This window comes from Callionymus lyra, chromosome 16, assembly GCF_982586985.1.
Source record: "Callionymus lyra chromosome 16, fCalLyr1.hap1.1, whole genome shotgun sequence".
In the NCBI taxonomy this organism is placed as follows: domain Eukaryota; kingdom Metazoa; phylum Chordata; class Actinopteri; order Syngnathiformes; family Callionymidae; genus Callionymus; species Callionymus lyra.
The window spans coordinates 15478962-15492983 of NC_141833.1; the positions used below are offsets into that span (position 1 = coordinate 15478962).

General features: G+C 46.4%; 2 protein-coding genes across 9 annotated transcripts; both read left to right on the top strand.

Moving 5' to 3' along the window:
• Nucleotides 1-333: 333 nt before the first annotated feature.
• smg7 (SMG7 nonsense mediated mRNA decay factor) lies at nt 334-11790 on the top strand. 8 transcript variants are annotated; one of them, XM_087811489.1, is made up of 23 exons: nt 334-506; nt 1760-1791; nt 1872-1989; nt 2067-2199; nt 2286-2457; nt 2523-2594; nt 2658-2808; nt 3735-3870; nt 3930-4092; nt 4160-4319; nt 4392-4462; nt 4543-4603; nt 4675-4791; nt 6068-6458; nt 6538-6673; nt 7486-7862; nt 7925-8230; nt 8817-8969; nt 9121-9204; nt 9275-9419; nt 9484-9654; nt 10216-10391; nt 11024-11790. In XM_087811489.1, the coding sequence occupies exons 1-23, from the start codon at nt 481-483 to the stop codon at nt 11135-11137; spliced, it is 3465 nt and encodes a 1154-aa protein (XP_087667615.1). In that variant the 5' UTR covers nt 334-480; the 3' UTR covers nt 11138-11790. The 8 variants fall into 8 exon arrangements, with proteins under 8 accessions (XP_087667615.1, XP_087667612.1, XP_087667614.1 ...); XM_087811486.1 differs by having other exon boundaries at nt 338-506; nt 6068-6470; nt 11024-11789; XM_087811488.1 differs by having other exon boundaries at nt 339-506; nt 6068-6470; nt 8820-8969; nt 11024-11789.
• Nucleotides 11791-11807: 17 nt separating this feature from the next.
• Nucleotides 11808-13889, top strand: LOC148063896 (uncharacterized). The gene is made up of 4 exons (XM_087810356.1): nt 11808-12051; nt 12561-12862; nt 13137-13715; nt 13771-13889. Exons 1-3 carry the CDS (start codon nt 11808-11810, stop codon nt 13710-13712), a joined length of 1122 nt encoding a protein of 373 aa, XP_087666482.1. The 3' UTR covers nt 13713-13715; nt 13771-13889.
• Nucleotides 13890-14022: the final 133 nt, after the last annotated feature.

Consider the following 14022-nt stretch of genomic DNA (forward strand, 5'->3'; position numbering starts at 1 on the left):
GCGACAGACTGGCGTCCTTTTCAGGGTGTCCCTCGCCACTTGCCCGAAGAAGCTTCGCGACCCACTTAAGGGAATAAGCGTTAGAACATGAATGGATGTTATTATGGCGCTGATATACTTCAATACACGAACATGTCCAGTGTCTTCACCTTCTCTGATCCTCACATGACGAGTCAGATGTCAACATCAAAGATCGATGACTTTAATGTTTAAAAAACGCAATGTTTTGTGATTAATGACGGACCCGTTTCCGCAGCACGACTTTTATGTGATATGTCTTTGTAAACCCTCAAGAGGCCACCACAGGGGCGCGAGGTACCAGCCTGACAAGTTCTTTGTCGAAGGAAGTTCAGATTTGAGCGACATTCACGAAAAAACCCGAGTGTCGCCCGAGCTCGGGTCAGACAGGAACAACATGGCGGCGGGAGAAGCGCTAGCTCCAGGTCCAGACGTTGTCTGAAGGACTTAGGACCGGACAGCATGAACCTCTGTGCCCACTATTTACGGTACGTTTGTTCAAGAAAAGTCTAACTACTGCCCCAGTAGTCCGGTGAAGACCACAGAACGAGCCTGTCTCGTATAGCCGTAGTGTTTTGTTTGGCTGCTAGCGGCTAAAGCTAACTGCTGCTAACAAGCGTCACGTATCAACATTAGCAACAACAAGTCAAACGAAAATAGTAGCCAGTGGTACAACATCCCCTGGTTCTCCAAACACCAAATGTCCTGGTCGATTTATGCGACATTTGTCAGTGGTAGCTCTTGACTAGGGTCAATGTTTGCTAGTTAGCCTAGCATGAGAGTGGACGTCATTCTGACAGTTGGTTCGTCTGATCCGTAAATTCCAGAAGTCAACAACTCGTCGACGTTCCCTGTTTACATTATTCTTGCCTTTTGAGTGTCGTCAGTGTTTTGTGAAGACCTGGTGAGTGGACGGGATCGAACTTGGGCACAATATGATCTAATGGATCCAGATTCTGAATGAACATACTATTCGAATGGTGTGTTCTGGAAGGAGTCGACTGGACTTCTGTGGGTTCAAAACAAGCATTTGGGGTTAACAACCCATTTAGTTGATATATTAAAACACACTATCATCCACTATGAATTGAACATTAAGAATCTCTCGTTTAAAGCATAAACATGTGGCACAACACACATTTGTTATACATTCAAAGGCTGGTATTATGAGAGATGGCCGCTTCGGAGAAGGTGAACTTGCATGAACTAAAGAAAGAGTCGAGGGTGAAAGAATATTCCATTCGTAACAGCAAGTTGACCTGTCTTTCGCGTTGCTTCACCTTCAACGAAAATGCCCGAAATTATTTTTTAATTTCTACTTTTGGTTAAAAAAATTCAGTCTGTCAGTTTTTTAGCTGGTAGTTTAGAAATAATTTGATCACCTTTATTTCTGTCTCCCTGTTCTGGTTTTGGGTCACTCCAGTCTCAGCTGGGTAACTCTGGTTCTGGGTTTTTAATCATTACAGTTAGCAGTTTGGTGTGGACAGTTAGCTAATGATTACTGTTCCATCAATACACTTATACGACTACACTAGCTTGTGAAATACACATAATGAGACATGAATCCAGAACTATGTGACTGGACAATCATGTCTTTCTAAGAGAAACCCTTTGTTGGCCCTGTGTTAAGTTCTACATGTCCACAAAAAAGGAGACACAAAAACAAAAACACAAGTTTGGGCTTCCCTGTTCTACGTGGTTGTTGTTTTACTAAATTTGTGTATCTCTCTTTTTCGAGCAGCCAGGCAGAGGCCCTGAAGGCTGACATGACGGGTGAGATGCACACATGTATACACTTATACACACATGGGGAGTCTATCCCGCCACGGTTAGTGATGTTTTTTTGCCATTAGATTCAAAGTTGGGTGCAGCAGAGGTGTGGACGTCCCGGCAGGCCCTGCAGGATCTCTACCAGAAGATGTTGGTCACAGACCTGGAGTACGCTCTGGACAAGAAGGTGGAACAGGACCTGTAAGAAACTCTTCAACCACATTGCTCGACACACCGGAGGTATTGTCTAAGTGACGTGTGGTGTTGCTGTCCTGCAGGTGGAACCACGCTTTCAAGAACCAGATTACAACTCTGCAGAGCCAAGCCAAGAACCGCGCCAACCCCAATCGCAGCGAGGTCCAGGCGAACCTATCGCTGTTCCTGGAGGCGGCCAGCGGCTTCTACACCCAGGTGATAAAAGTGACCCAGTCCAGATAATGAATTATCACTAAAATACCCTGAGAATTAACGATGAGGTGTGTTTTACGTGTGTGCAGCTGCTGCAGGAGCTCTGCACCGTCTTCAATGTGAACCTGCCCTGCCGGGTCAAGTCCACACAGCTGGGCATCATCAGTGACAGACAGAAGAGCGGTGGTGCCATCGTCACCCCACAACCCAGCTCCTGCTCCTACATCTGCCAGCACTGCCTCGTCCACCTGGGTGATATCGGTGAGACAAACACTCAAACAAGTGTTTTCACACACGCATACACTGATCACATGTGTGTGCTGCAGCTCGTTATCGCAACCAGACAAGCCAGGCGGAGTCGTACTACCGGCACGCTGCTCAGCTGGTGCCCTCTAATGGTGAGTCTCCCAACTATCAAGAACTGCCAGTTCAGTTACTTTAATTTGTGTGTGTGATTGTAGGTCAACCTTACAATCAGCTGGCCATCTTGGCCTCATCGAAGGGAGACCACCTGACCACCATCTTCTACTATTGCCGCAGTATTGCTGTCAAGTTTCCCTTCCCAGCAGCGTCCACCAACCTGCAGAAAGCTCTGAGCAAAGCACTGGAGAGGTTTTTTGCTTTCTTTTTTAATATCTTTTTTATTGGTTTTATGCAGGATGTACAGTAGAAAAAAGAACATGTAATACAATTATGTGATTCCTCTAAAGTAAGAAAAAAACAAAAATATCAATCCCTCCCTCACCCCCATGGCACGTTTCTGAATATAAATAATACATTTTTTTTAGAAAATATGCCAAAATAAATATACACCTATACACACACATGTATGTATATATACATATTTTCAATGACTTGAGTGCACAAAACCATTGCAATCCTACTATTTTGCTTCTTTAATTGAACCAAAAAAGTCTTTTCCACAAAAAGAAGATCTTTAAGCAATTATCTATGTGTAGGAGATAGATTAGATGTTGGTACTGTGACCCCCGAAATAGCTGTGTTTAGATCATTATACCTTTAATTGTTGATCAAAATGGAAAATATTTATTCATAATATTTAGCTATAAGTTTCATCATTGCCAGGACATGTGTATGTTATTTCCTAGTGTTAGATGATGGCGGTCACAAGAGGGAGACTCATCTTAAATGGTCTTTCTAAACGATTTTCAACAAGCCTGAACTGAGTTTGCTTATGCTTATGTATACAGATGAGGGGTCTCAAATTCGCTGCCTGTGGGCCAAAAAAATGTGGGTCTATGGGTCAGAACACAAGTCCTCTAATTATTTTCTTTATCATTTATAAATCTTTAAACACATAGTTAAGGTTGAACAGAATTGTAATATAAAAATAACGTGAACTATAAGGCAAAAATGTCAACAATTCACAGTGAAACCAACAAAAATCCTTGAGCATTAAACCACAGAATATAAATAAAATATGACCTAGATATATTCAGAAATAAATGCTCGGCCAGTTGAGTTTGAGACCCCTGATGCAGATGATATAACGCTCTTAATTTGTGTGTGTGTTGCAGTCGGGACGAGGTGAAGATCAAGTGGACTGTGTCCGAGTTCATCAAGGCCTTCATTAAGTTCCACGGTCACGTTTATCTCAGCAAAAGTGTCGAAAAGCTGGAGCCCCTGAGAGAGCGACTGGAGGAGCACTTCCAGGTGAGTGTGTTTTTGTTTCATCCCAGGACTATGGTCACCAGCTCGTTCTGTGTGTGCAGAGGCTGATCCTCCAGAGAACCTTCACCTCCCAGCAGCTGGTCCACATCACCGTCATCAACCTGTTCCAGCTGCATCACCTGAGAGACTGGACCCTAGACAACAGCGAGCAGCAGCTGAGTGAAGACCAGCTGACCAGCTGCTCCCAGTTGCTGGGACTCTTCAGTACGACACACACTCACCTGCCAAGTTCTCTCGAGTGTGTGTAAGACATCACTTTCTGTCCCCTCAGTGGCTTTCCTGGGAATCATGTGCACACGTGTTCTGCTTAACACAAAACACGGCGAGGACGAAACAGCCGAGTGTCCTCTCCCTGCCATCAAGGTGTCCCTGGACTGGCTCAGGCTGAGACCCATCGTTTTCCAGGAAGCTGCCGTGGACCAGAACCAGCAGTGAGTCCACGCGTCCCTCTCTCTAACCTTTGAGAACCCAAACATAGGACTGACGTTCTCTCTGTGTCACAGTATCTGGCCCTGGCTGGTCTCTGTCCTCAACCACTTCCAGGTCCGAGACCTTCAAGAGTCTAACTCCTCAGGTGAGACTTAACTCTGATTGTAACTCAGCCTTGATCGAAGTGCTGGTTCAAGTTCACGGACGTCTCTCATGATTCAACAGTGACACCACTGCCTGAGGAGTTTGAGCTGCAGGGATTCCTCGCGCTGCGACCTTCTCTCAGGTACTAACCCAAGTCCTGAATACGCAATCTGGTATGTTGTTTACTACGTCCACTTCACCTCCACTCTGCAGGCCTCTCGACTTCACAAAGGGACACCAGAGCCTGCTGGCCGAGCTGGACGTCCCACCCGTCCATCGGCATCAGAGACTGGTCAGTCTTGGGAAGTGGGTGGCCGACAATCAGCCCGGGTGAGTTCTGGTCCTCCAAGGGTCATCTGGCAGATTTTAATTGTTCCTTTCAAATGGAATGAATATTTAAATGTTAATTGAGCAGGGATTCCAGATATCAGCTATTTAGCGGCATTTTGCAATTTTTCAAGCTGAAATTGTATTTAAAAAAACGTATTTTAATTTCTGTATGAAACCACTAAAACATTTGTTTTCTCACAACACACGCCACACTTGACAGTTCTCATGCTTGTATTCATCCATTCAATGCTTTTACGATAATACACGTTTGTCTTTTTTGCCTAAATCTAGCCAATCACGGAAGGACCTATGTAATATTAACCAATCGGAAACGGCATAAGACGAGTCCATCTTTGATTACAGAGCCACTACTCGCACAGATAGAGACGACAGTCCATGAAGTCAGTGTAACTTAATAACATCATACAGCTGTCGATGTAACAGTTCCTCCTGTTATGAGTCACACTTTACAGCAAGCCGTTCAGAAGGAGGAAATAAACTTCCGGCTTTCAAATTATGAGCAGTGCATCAGCTTTCATTTGAAATCTTACATTTAATAAAAAATGATTCGATAATTTGCCATATCTATGCATTTTTAATAACAAAATTAGCATTAGATTGTTGCCCCCCAAAAAAGAAAATGTTTAAGATTTACAATAATAGAATTTCACAAAATTTGAATGTAGAATTTTTGAGAACTTTTTATTAAAGTTTTTTAACAAGTATTTTAAATGTGAGACCGAGAAAGAAAGGCGAGTATTTTGTACCGTGTGTATGGATTTTACACCTGGTTGTCAACCAAGAAGGTATTATTACTTTCACAGTATAAGCAACATTTTGCTGATAAAATGAATGGTTATGAATGATAATAATAGAAATCCCTCACCATGACAATGTTTTCAATGTATTACTTTATAAAGTTCTCTCCTCCTCCAGCATGCTGTAATCACGCCCGCTTTGTTTATACAACAAAATCACTGAAGAGTGGGTGTGGTTATGGTAAACAAGATTTTATCTCCAGAAAAACCAAGTGTTTTCAGTTGGAGCGGCTTAAGTGTATTATCCAATGTAAAGATTTCAATGAAAAGAGGGTTTTTTATAAACGGACACATACTGATGAGTACAATAGAGGTCCAAGATCTATTTAAGAAAAACTCAAATAAACACATTAGTTGCCTTTAATAGATGCCTCTATTGAGCACCCTCGCCTCAGGAGCACCACCTAGTGACAAAGCTTTTTCAGGGACTCCATTGCTGAAGGCTTGTGTCTTTCCAGGTTGATCCGGTGTCATGTTGGCGAGGACGGCCTGCATGTCTTCATCACAGACATTCCTGAGCAGGCTATCGAGGAGCCGCAGGAGGTGCCAGTGCTGCAGGATTCGTCCAATGGCGAGCAGCTGTCCGACAACGGCATGAACGGCGGCCTGAAGTCGGTGCTTTCCGTGGGCAAGACCCAGAGCTGGTCCGACGGCGGCGACCGGCCCGTCGTCACATTCAAGGAAAATATCAAACCTCTGGAACTCACGCGGAGCCAGCAGCCGAAGGATCTCTTCAAGGAGCGCCCGGAGCTCGGCAAAGGCAATGGCTTGACGGGAAGAGTGGAGGTGAAGAAGGACGGCAAGAGAAAGAGTGAGCCCAAGAAGAGTGTCCAGGAGAAAGTCCCTGATGTGAGCAAGCAGGTAGATCAGTGGTTAGTTTGTTTCCTGGATGGTCCACAACATGGATGGGTCTTTTTTTTTTTGTCAGACCAAGTCACAGCTGGAGTCTAGGAGGACGCCCGTGTCTGAGGCCAAGAAGACCCCCACTACCCCGACCCAGACCACATCTCAGTTCATCCCCATCCACCATCCTGGAGCCTTCCCACCTCTGCCCAGCAGACCTGGTACACACTCACACGCACACACACTTTCTACCTCACACGCACAAACACTTTCTCCCTCAAACACACACAGACACGCTTTCTCACTCACACACACACACGCTTTCTCCCTCACACACACAAACACTTTCTCCCTCAAACACACACAGACACGCTTTCTCACTGACACACACACACACGCTTTCTCCCTCACACACACAAACACTTTCTTCCTCACACACACAAACACTTTCTCCCTCAAACACACACAGACACGCTTTCTCACTCACACACGCTTTCTCACTCACGCGCTTTCTCACTCACACACACACAAACACACGCTTTCTCACTCACACACACACGGTTTCTCACTCACACACGCACACACACACACACACTTTCTTTCTCACTCACACACACGCTTTCTCACTCACTCACACACACACACACACACACACTTTCTCTCTTTCTCACTCACACACGCTTTCTCACTCACACACACGCTTTCTCACTCACACACACACACACGCTTTCTCACTCACACACACACACGCTTTCTCACGCACACACACACACACTTTCTCTCACACATACACTCAAACTTTCTCTCTCTCACACACACACTTTCTCTCTTTCTATCTCACTCACACACACACACTTTCTCTCTCTTTCTCGCTCACACACACGCACACTCTCTCTCACCCTCACACACTTTATCTTGTTCACACACACACAATCTCTCTCTATCACACACAAACACACTTTCTCTCTTTCACTCGCACAGAAAGTACGTCCTTAATTTGAGGTGTGTGTGTGTGTGTGTGTGTGTGTGCCAGCAGGTTTCCCTCCCTCTGCGTATGTCATCCCTCCTCCCGTGGCATTCCCAGGGCTGCAGGTGAATCCTGGCTTTACCTTCACCCCCGGTGTCTCCGGACCTTTCCTCCAGCAGGCGGTCCACAGTCAGGCTGGGAGCCCGGCACCATCTGGAAACCAGTCCCACACTCCCTACAGTCAACAGAGACCTTCTGGGCCAGGCCAGGGTTCTGGCTCCATTAACCCCATGTCAATAAACCAGGACCATGGACCAGGGCCCATGAACCAAGTCCATTTACCTGGGTCCATGGGTCAAGGCCAACCGTCCTCTCAGCAGCTACAGCAGTCTCCCACCAAACCTGTGGGTCTCGCCAAGAGTCCACCTCACCCCCTGCAGCAGGTTGGTTCTACCCTCTCGCTCTCTCGCCTGCCCCGTCTCTCATGCTGTGTCCTCGTGTGTAGTTCATGCAGGAGCAGCAGCTGTGGGGCCCGGGACCGGCCACGCTGCAGAAGATGGGGTCATTGCAGATGAAGCAGCAGCATAACTTCTACATGCCGTCTCAGGAGCCTCTCAAGCTGTTCGAGCACCAGCTGCCGCCTCCGCTGGCAGGTGTGGACAAGAAGATGAAGTTCCCCGACATGAAGATGCAGGAGTTCTACTGGGAGCCCAGGATGAGCAGGATGAACGAGCGGATGAAGAGACCCCCGCAGAGTAACCTGGGCCCTGACCAGGACTCTGCCCCGGGACCACGAGGAGGAACATTTGAGGTACAGATGTCTCCTCCTGTCGTGATCATGTGATCTGAGATAGCTCACCTAAGTGAATCGAATATTGAATGGTTGAATTTCTTATTTTAATATATACATATAATGAATGACGTTTTTTTTAAACAGAGTTTGATATTCTAATTCTAATTATTTACAAATTAATTTTATAAATTTAATATTTTTTTATTTGTAGTCTTTTGAATTCAATAAAAAAAATGGTTACTTAATCGAACTTTCAGTGTATGATGATCACGTGACAGATCAATTGAATTCAATTTTCAACAAATAAATGAAATGCTAAAATCATTTCAACATTTATAACGTTGAATTCAACCAATAAATATTGATGGCACTGACATGCCTCTAAACACCTGCCACACCAGTCTCCTATTGGGGGGGGCATGTCCCTCACCCTCCCACACCTCCCTCTTCTTACTCCTCACATCTCCCCTCACAGAGTCTCATCAGAGGGAAGATGTTTCAACTCAACTTTCCTCCTTTTCCCCCCTCCCTCCCTTCTCCTCACGCTCCTCCCCTTTCACTCTGTTTCTTCTCTGTCGTCTCCTCCTCCCCCCTCCTGTCTCAGCAGGACTCCAAGTCTTCGCCTCTTCTGCCTCCTGACCTGTTAAAAACTCTGGCAAACTTTGAGGAGGAGGAGGAGTTAGCTTTTTCTAAACCTCCTGACTTCTTCCAGGGCTTGACCGCTCCTCTCAGTTCCTCTTCTGGACCCACCATGTTTGTATGTAACTCTCTTCACCCGCTGACCCTATCAGCCCCCCCCTCCCCTCCAACGGTCCCTCAGACCACCTCAACCTGACTAGAATCAGCAGGGTGTTTCTAGATGAAATCTTTGTTGACGTAGGTTCCTGAGTCCATGTCTCTGTTTGCAGCTGCAGCCTCAGCCCAGGATGGAGAGTTCTGACGTTATCGGTCAACCACCTTCCCTCCTGTCGCTCTCCGGCTTCCCACTCCAGGTGAGTACCCCCATCCCCACATGAGACCTGTCGCACTTCCCGCTCAGAACCTGTTCCTCGGTCTGTCCAGGAGTACCAGAACAGCATCTTCAGTCCATACGGGAAGAATCTCGGCTCCAATTCCAAACCAGACGCTTCGATGATGCACCAGGAGCCGTTGTTGTACTCTCTGTTTGAGGGGACGCCGTGGTCCCCCTCCCTCCCTGCCAGCTCAGGTAAACAACCCCACCCCCCTTAACTCCATGTGTTGGACCATCGTGACTGAATGTTGTTTTGTAGATCACTCCACCCCTGCCAGCCAGTCCCCGCACTCTTCCAACCCCAGCAGCCTGCCGTCCTCCCCGCCGACGCACAACCACGGAGCTTCTCCCTTCTCCAACTTTGGTCCCATCGGGACCCCAGACAGCCGTGACAGGCGACACATGGACCGCTGGAAGGGGGAAAAGAACGGTGAGTTGGTTTTAGGGGTGTAAGGAAAATATTCATACACTTTAATATATATAAACTTAAATTGTGCAATTTGTTATTTTCCCACAACCTTATTTAAAGGTAAAAACACTTATTGACCTTTACATTTTTAAATGGTTTATATTTTTACACAGTGTTTGATTAAATAAGATTTTCTAATTAGCATGCAAATATTAAGGACCCTAGTTCATTTTTGCAAATAAACTTTCGGCCGCTAGATGGCAGCAGTCTTTATGTCCCCCACAGCTAAAAGATCAAGGAAATCCTGCCACATCCCGGAAAGTACTGAGGACAAGAGGGGACTGTCGACTCCAGCAGCTCTTAAAGCTGATGTTAGGACAGATTTTGGTTTCAAAACAAATGAAATCAGTTACGACTTCGTCAAGAGTCAAAGTCTGCAACACCAGAGTCAAGTACTCGACAATACTACACATATATCCTTTTTACTACAGTATCACAATATATGTTATGTGCAAATACACAGCCCCATGTGCTTGCAAAGACCTCAACCTTAACTTACGCCTGTCTGTCTGTGCGTCGCAGTTGTCGGTGTAGGTGGAGGGTTCGGACTGGACTACCTGCCTGCTCCCTCCACAACTTCAGACTCCAACTGGCATCAGACGGGACCCCCCGGGAACTCCTGGACCAGCCAAGAGTCGCCGATGGAGGAGTCACCGTCTGTGCTGCTGGACAGCCTGAAGGTTGGTCCTCTACAGAAAGTAAGACAGTTTCAGAATCAGAATATTTAATTGGTTCAGTTTAACATTTCACATTTTAAAAATTATATATTTTTTATTAACTTTTATGTAGCTCAGTGTTTTTTTTCCGTTTTTAAATATCTTAACGTTCTGAATTGTAATAATTCCAAAATACATTTTCTAAATTAAATTTAAAAACTTAATTTAACTTTTAGTCAATCATGTGATGCGCAGATATTCATGGGACAACGTAGAAGAACACGATCATGTATCTCTTTTGTTATTGTCTGGGGGCAGTAGAAGCTATATTTTCACTTCTGAGCTCCCTTTGATGGAGTCTACGGACTCCTTCAAGAATCATCTTAAGATCTTTTATTTAGGCAGCTTTTTCTGATTAACTTGGCGCTGCTCTGTTTCTCACTGTGTTGTCTTGACCTTCTGTAGGTTTTAAATTTGTTTGTATTTTTAAACGAGTATTGTTTTGTTGTAAAGGTGCTTTTGTGACCCTGGTCTGTGAAAGGTTCTGTACAAATAGTAATTACTTACTAACTTACTTATTACTAAATGAATGATTCAATTCTTTAAAAAAAAACAAAAACATCTGATCTTTCTGCTCCGGGAGCGAGGCGCTAACACTTCCGTCCTCCCTGCAGTCCATCTGGTCCAGCTCCATGATGCAGCCCGGACCCTCGGCTCTGGAGCAGCTACTGTTGCAGCAGAAGCTGAAGCAGCAGCGCGGCCACACATCCATGAACCCGCCGCACTGAGCCTGCAGCGTATCCGGCGCATTGGTTCCAGATGTCTACAAAACCACCAAGAGAAACCGAGGAACACTCGAGGTTCTTGACGAAGCTCCGATTCAGACAGCAGATTAAGGAATGGGTGGAGACTGGGGCGGCACTGTGACCTCTCCCCCTTCCCCGAAGGCTGAGACGACCCCCCCCCCCTCCCTCGCTGTCCAGGAGCGGCGGAGCTCCTCTGTATCGCAAGGCGAGGGGAGACATGTTGGGTCAGTGGAAAATCTGGATTATGAGGAACAAAACTCTGCCGTTAGATGCTCCGCCCACCACACTGGTGACGCGTCCACTAACTTTATAATTTCTCAGACAGGCTGCCGCTGACCTCAGAGTGATTTTCAGAAGGAGAAGTGTGTTGTTGCTCAGTCTGAGGCCGGTGTGTCCGACTCTATTCTGGCTGTTTGCTTGTAAACGGTTGGTCGATTGCCGAGGTCCGGCTGTCCAACCGCGTATTCAACTGTGTTTGTTCCGCTGGTTTATTTGACACCCTGCCTTTGCTGGTCACTTCCTGTTTGATTGTTGGAAGCTTCCTGTCTGATGTGGCAGAAAAACTTCACTTTGACCTGGCTTCAGTTCTCTGACCTGCTCATCAGGTGTTTTTGCTCTAACCGAGGATACAATGAGGTCTTGAGGTCCTCACATGAACCTTATTTGGGTCGAATCAGAAGTTCGTTGTTGCTGGAATGTACCAGTTGAGTTCAGTTTGAATCACCGATTAGTTTCTCTGTCTGACCTCCAGAACCTGTATGAGGCCCCTGAGCCGGTTCTACAGCGCTCTGGTGATTGTGTTCTCTTGTGTCGATGTTTCAATAAAGTTGATATTTTAATGATGCTACCAAGAGTGTTGATCTTTTCGCTTCTGTTCAAACCAAAAGGTGTAGGAGGTGGAGAAAAAGTCAAGTTATCAAGAGCCTGATGATGTTGAAGATCCAGTCTGCTGCACTGATGTACTCTGCTGTCTACTTCTGTGCTCTGAGGCCCACAGCCTCTACACAAAAAACTCCCTCACCTCTCCACCAGGGGGCAACTTTGAGCAGTCACTGCCTGATATAGGTCACATGACAGTAGTGGGAGGAGCCACAGAGGATCAACCTTGAGATGTAGAAAGTTGATGAAGACAAAGCAGATGAGAGTTTCATCTTCTCTGGAGCTAACTGACTCAACACTGCACACATGATGTGTGTGTTCTTCTCTCTGCTGCTGGCTGCTGCCTGTCTAGGTGTGTGTGTGTGTCTATCTGTCTATCTATCTATCTTATCTATCTTATCTATATATCTATAGATCTATAGATCTATAGATCTATAGATATATGTATATATATATGTATATATGTATATATATATGTACGTGTGTGTTTGTCTCGTTGTTTTCGCTAACTGTTGATCTTCTCCAGGATCCAGAGCACAGAAAGTTGAGGTTCATCAAGAAGAACCAGAAGTACCAGCAGTTGAAGGAGACTCTGTGACTCTCTCCTGTTCGTACAAGTCGTCGGCAAAGGACAACTACCTCTTCTGGTACAAACAAGTCGGACACAACAGACCCACATTCATCCTGACTGTATCAACATATTTCAAGGAGACCACCTCTGGAAGGTTTTCGTCTGAGCTGGACATCCTATCATCATCAGTGACTCTGAAGATCCAGGACCTGCAGGAGTTGGACTCTGCTGTCTACTTCTGTGCTCTGCAGCCCACAGTGACAACAAACACACACTCTCTGCACAAAAACCTCCCTCTCTTCTCCACCAGGGGGCTGAAGTTAAAAATTTAAAAAAATGTATTGCATCAGTCATCCGATAGGGGGCGACTTAGGTTGATATAGACACGCAGGTGAAGGCTCTGTGGAGACGCACACAAAACGCACTGACAGACACACATGTGAAAAGAAAAGGCTATTCAGTGTTGAAGCTTTAGTTTGAAGATGGATTCAAAGAAGTTGGTGCTGCTGACGTTTGTGTTGATGATGACAGGTGAAACACACACACTCACGCACACACACACACACACTCGAACTGACGGTCACTTCTTCAGGTGGCAGGTGTGGGCCACTGCTTCCTCTGCAGGTCCAAGTCTGGACTGGAGCAGGTGGTTCTGTGACTCTCACCTACAACATCTCCGGACTCTCGGCTTCTGATCATGTGTTCTGGTACCGACAAGATCCAGGAGCAGCTCCAGAGTTCCTCATCTACATCTCGGGGACAGGGGCGAGAAGGTCTGCAGCCTCTCTGGACTCCAGGTTTTCATCTCAGCTGTCAGTCAGCAGGCAGCAGGTGGAGCTGAAGATCCAGTCCACTGTACTGACGGACTCTGCTGTCTACTTCTGCGCTCTGAGGCCCACAGTGACTCCAGACCTCCAGCTGCTGAACAATAACCTGCATCATCCACAACCGCCACCAGAGGGAGTCGGCTCACCTCCTGAGATGGAGGAGGAGGACGTTTCTGCCTCCAGTGGAGAGAAGAAGGTCCACACAGACCGTCTGGAAGTTCTCCTCCAGTCAACATGTTGTGCTGGTTCTGCTCCATCATTCTGCTCCTGGACCTTCTAACAGGTGAGAGAGACTGAACGTCAAGCTGATGATCTTCTCACCTCTGCTCCTCCTGCAGGTGTCTGTGTTGGACAACTGAGTCCAGTCAAGGTCCCAGAGTTCTTTCCAGAAGGCAGCTCTGTCCTTCTGTCCTGCACCATCTCTCCTCCTGCTGCCTTTAGCGATCGTCTCTCCTGGTACAGACAACATCCAGGAGGAGAGCTGGAACTCCTGACGGCTCACTTAGGAGGTGGAGAAGAAGTCAAGTCTCCAGTCTCTGGCCTGACTGCTGAAGTGACAGCTGACAAGAGCCTGATGAAGCTGAAGATCC

What these genes read in the sequence shown, in the direction of transcription:
- smg7 (XM_087811486.1), top strand. Translation starts at nt 481, where the DNA reads ATGAACCTCTGTGCCCACTATTTACG. An exon ending in TCAGCTGGTGCCCTCTAATG is followed by an intron (nt 2,595 to 2,657) that starts GTGAGTCTCCCA and finishes GTGTGATTGTAG; the next exon opens with GTCAACCTTACAATCAGCTG. An exon ending in GCCGTGGACCAGAACCAGCA is followed by an intron (nt 4,320 to 4,391) that starts GTGAGTCCACGC and finishes TCTGTGTCACAG; the next exon opens with TATCTGGCCCTGGCTGGTCT.
- LOC148063896 (XM_087810356.1), top strand. Translation starts at nt 11,808, where the DNA reads ATGAACCTTATTTGGGTCGAATCAGAAGTTCGTTGTTGCTGGAATGTA. An exon ending in CAAACCAAAAGGTGTAGGAG is followed by an intron (nt 12,052 to 12,560) that starts GTGGAGAAAAAG and finishes GATCTTCTCCAG; the next exon opens with GATCCAGAGCACAGAAAGTT. An exon ending in TCTGTGCTCTGCAGCCCACA is followed by an intron (nt 12,863 to 13,136) that starts GTGACAACAAAC and finishes TGATGATGACAG; the next exon opens with GTGAAACACACACACTCACG.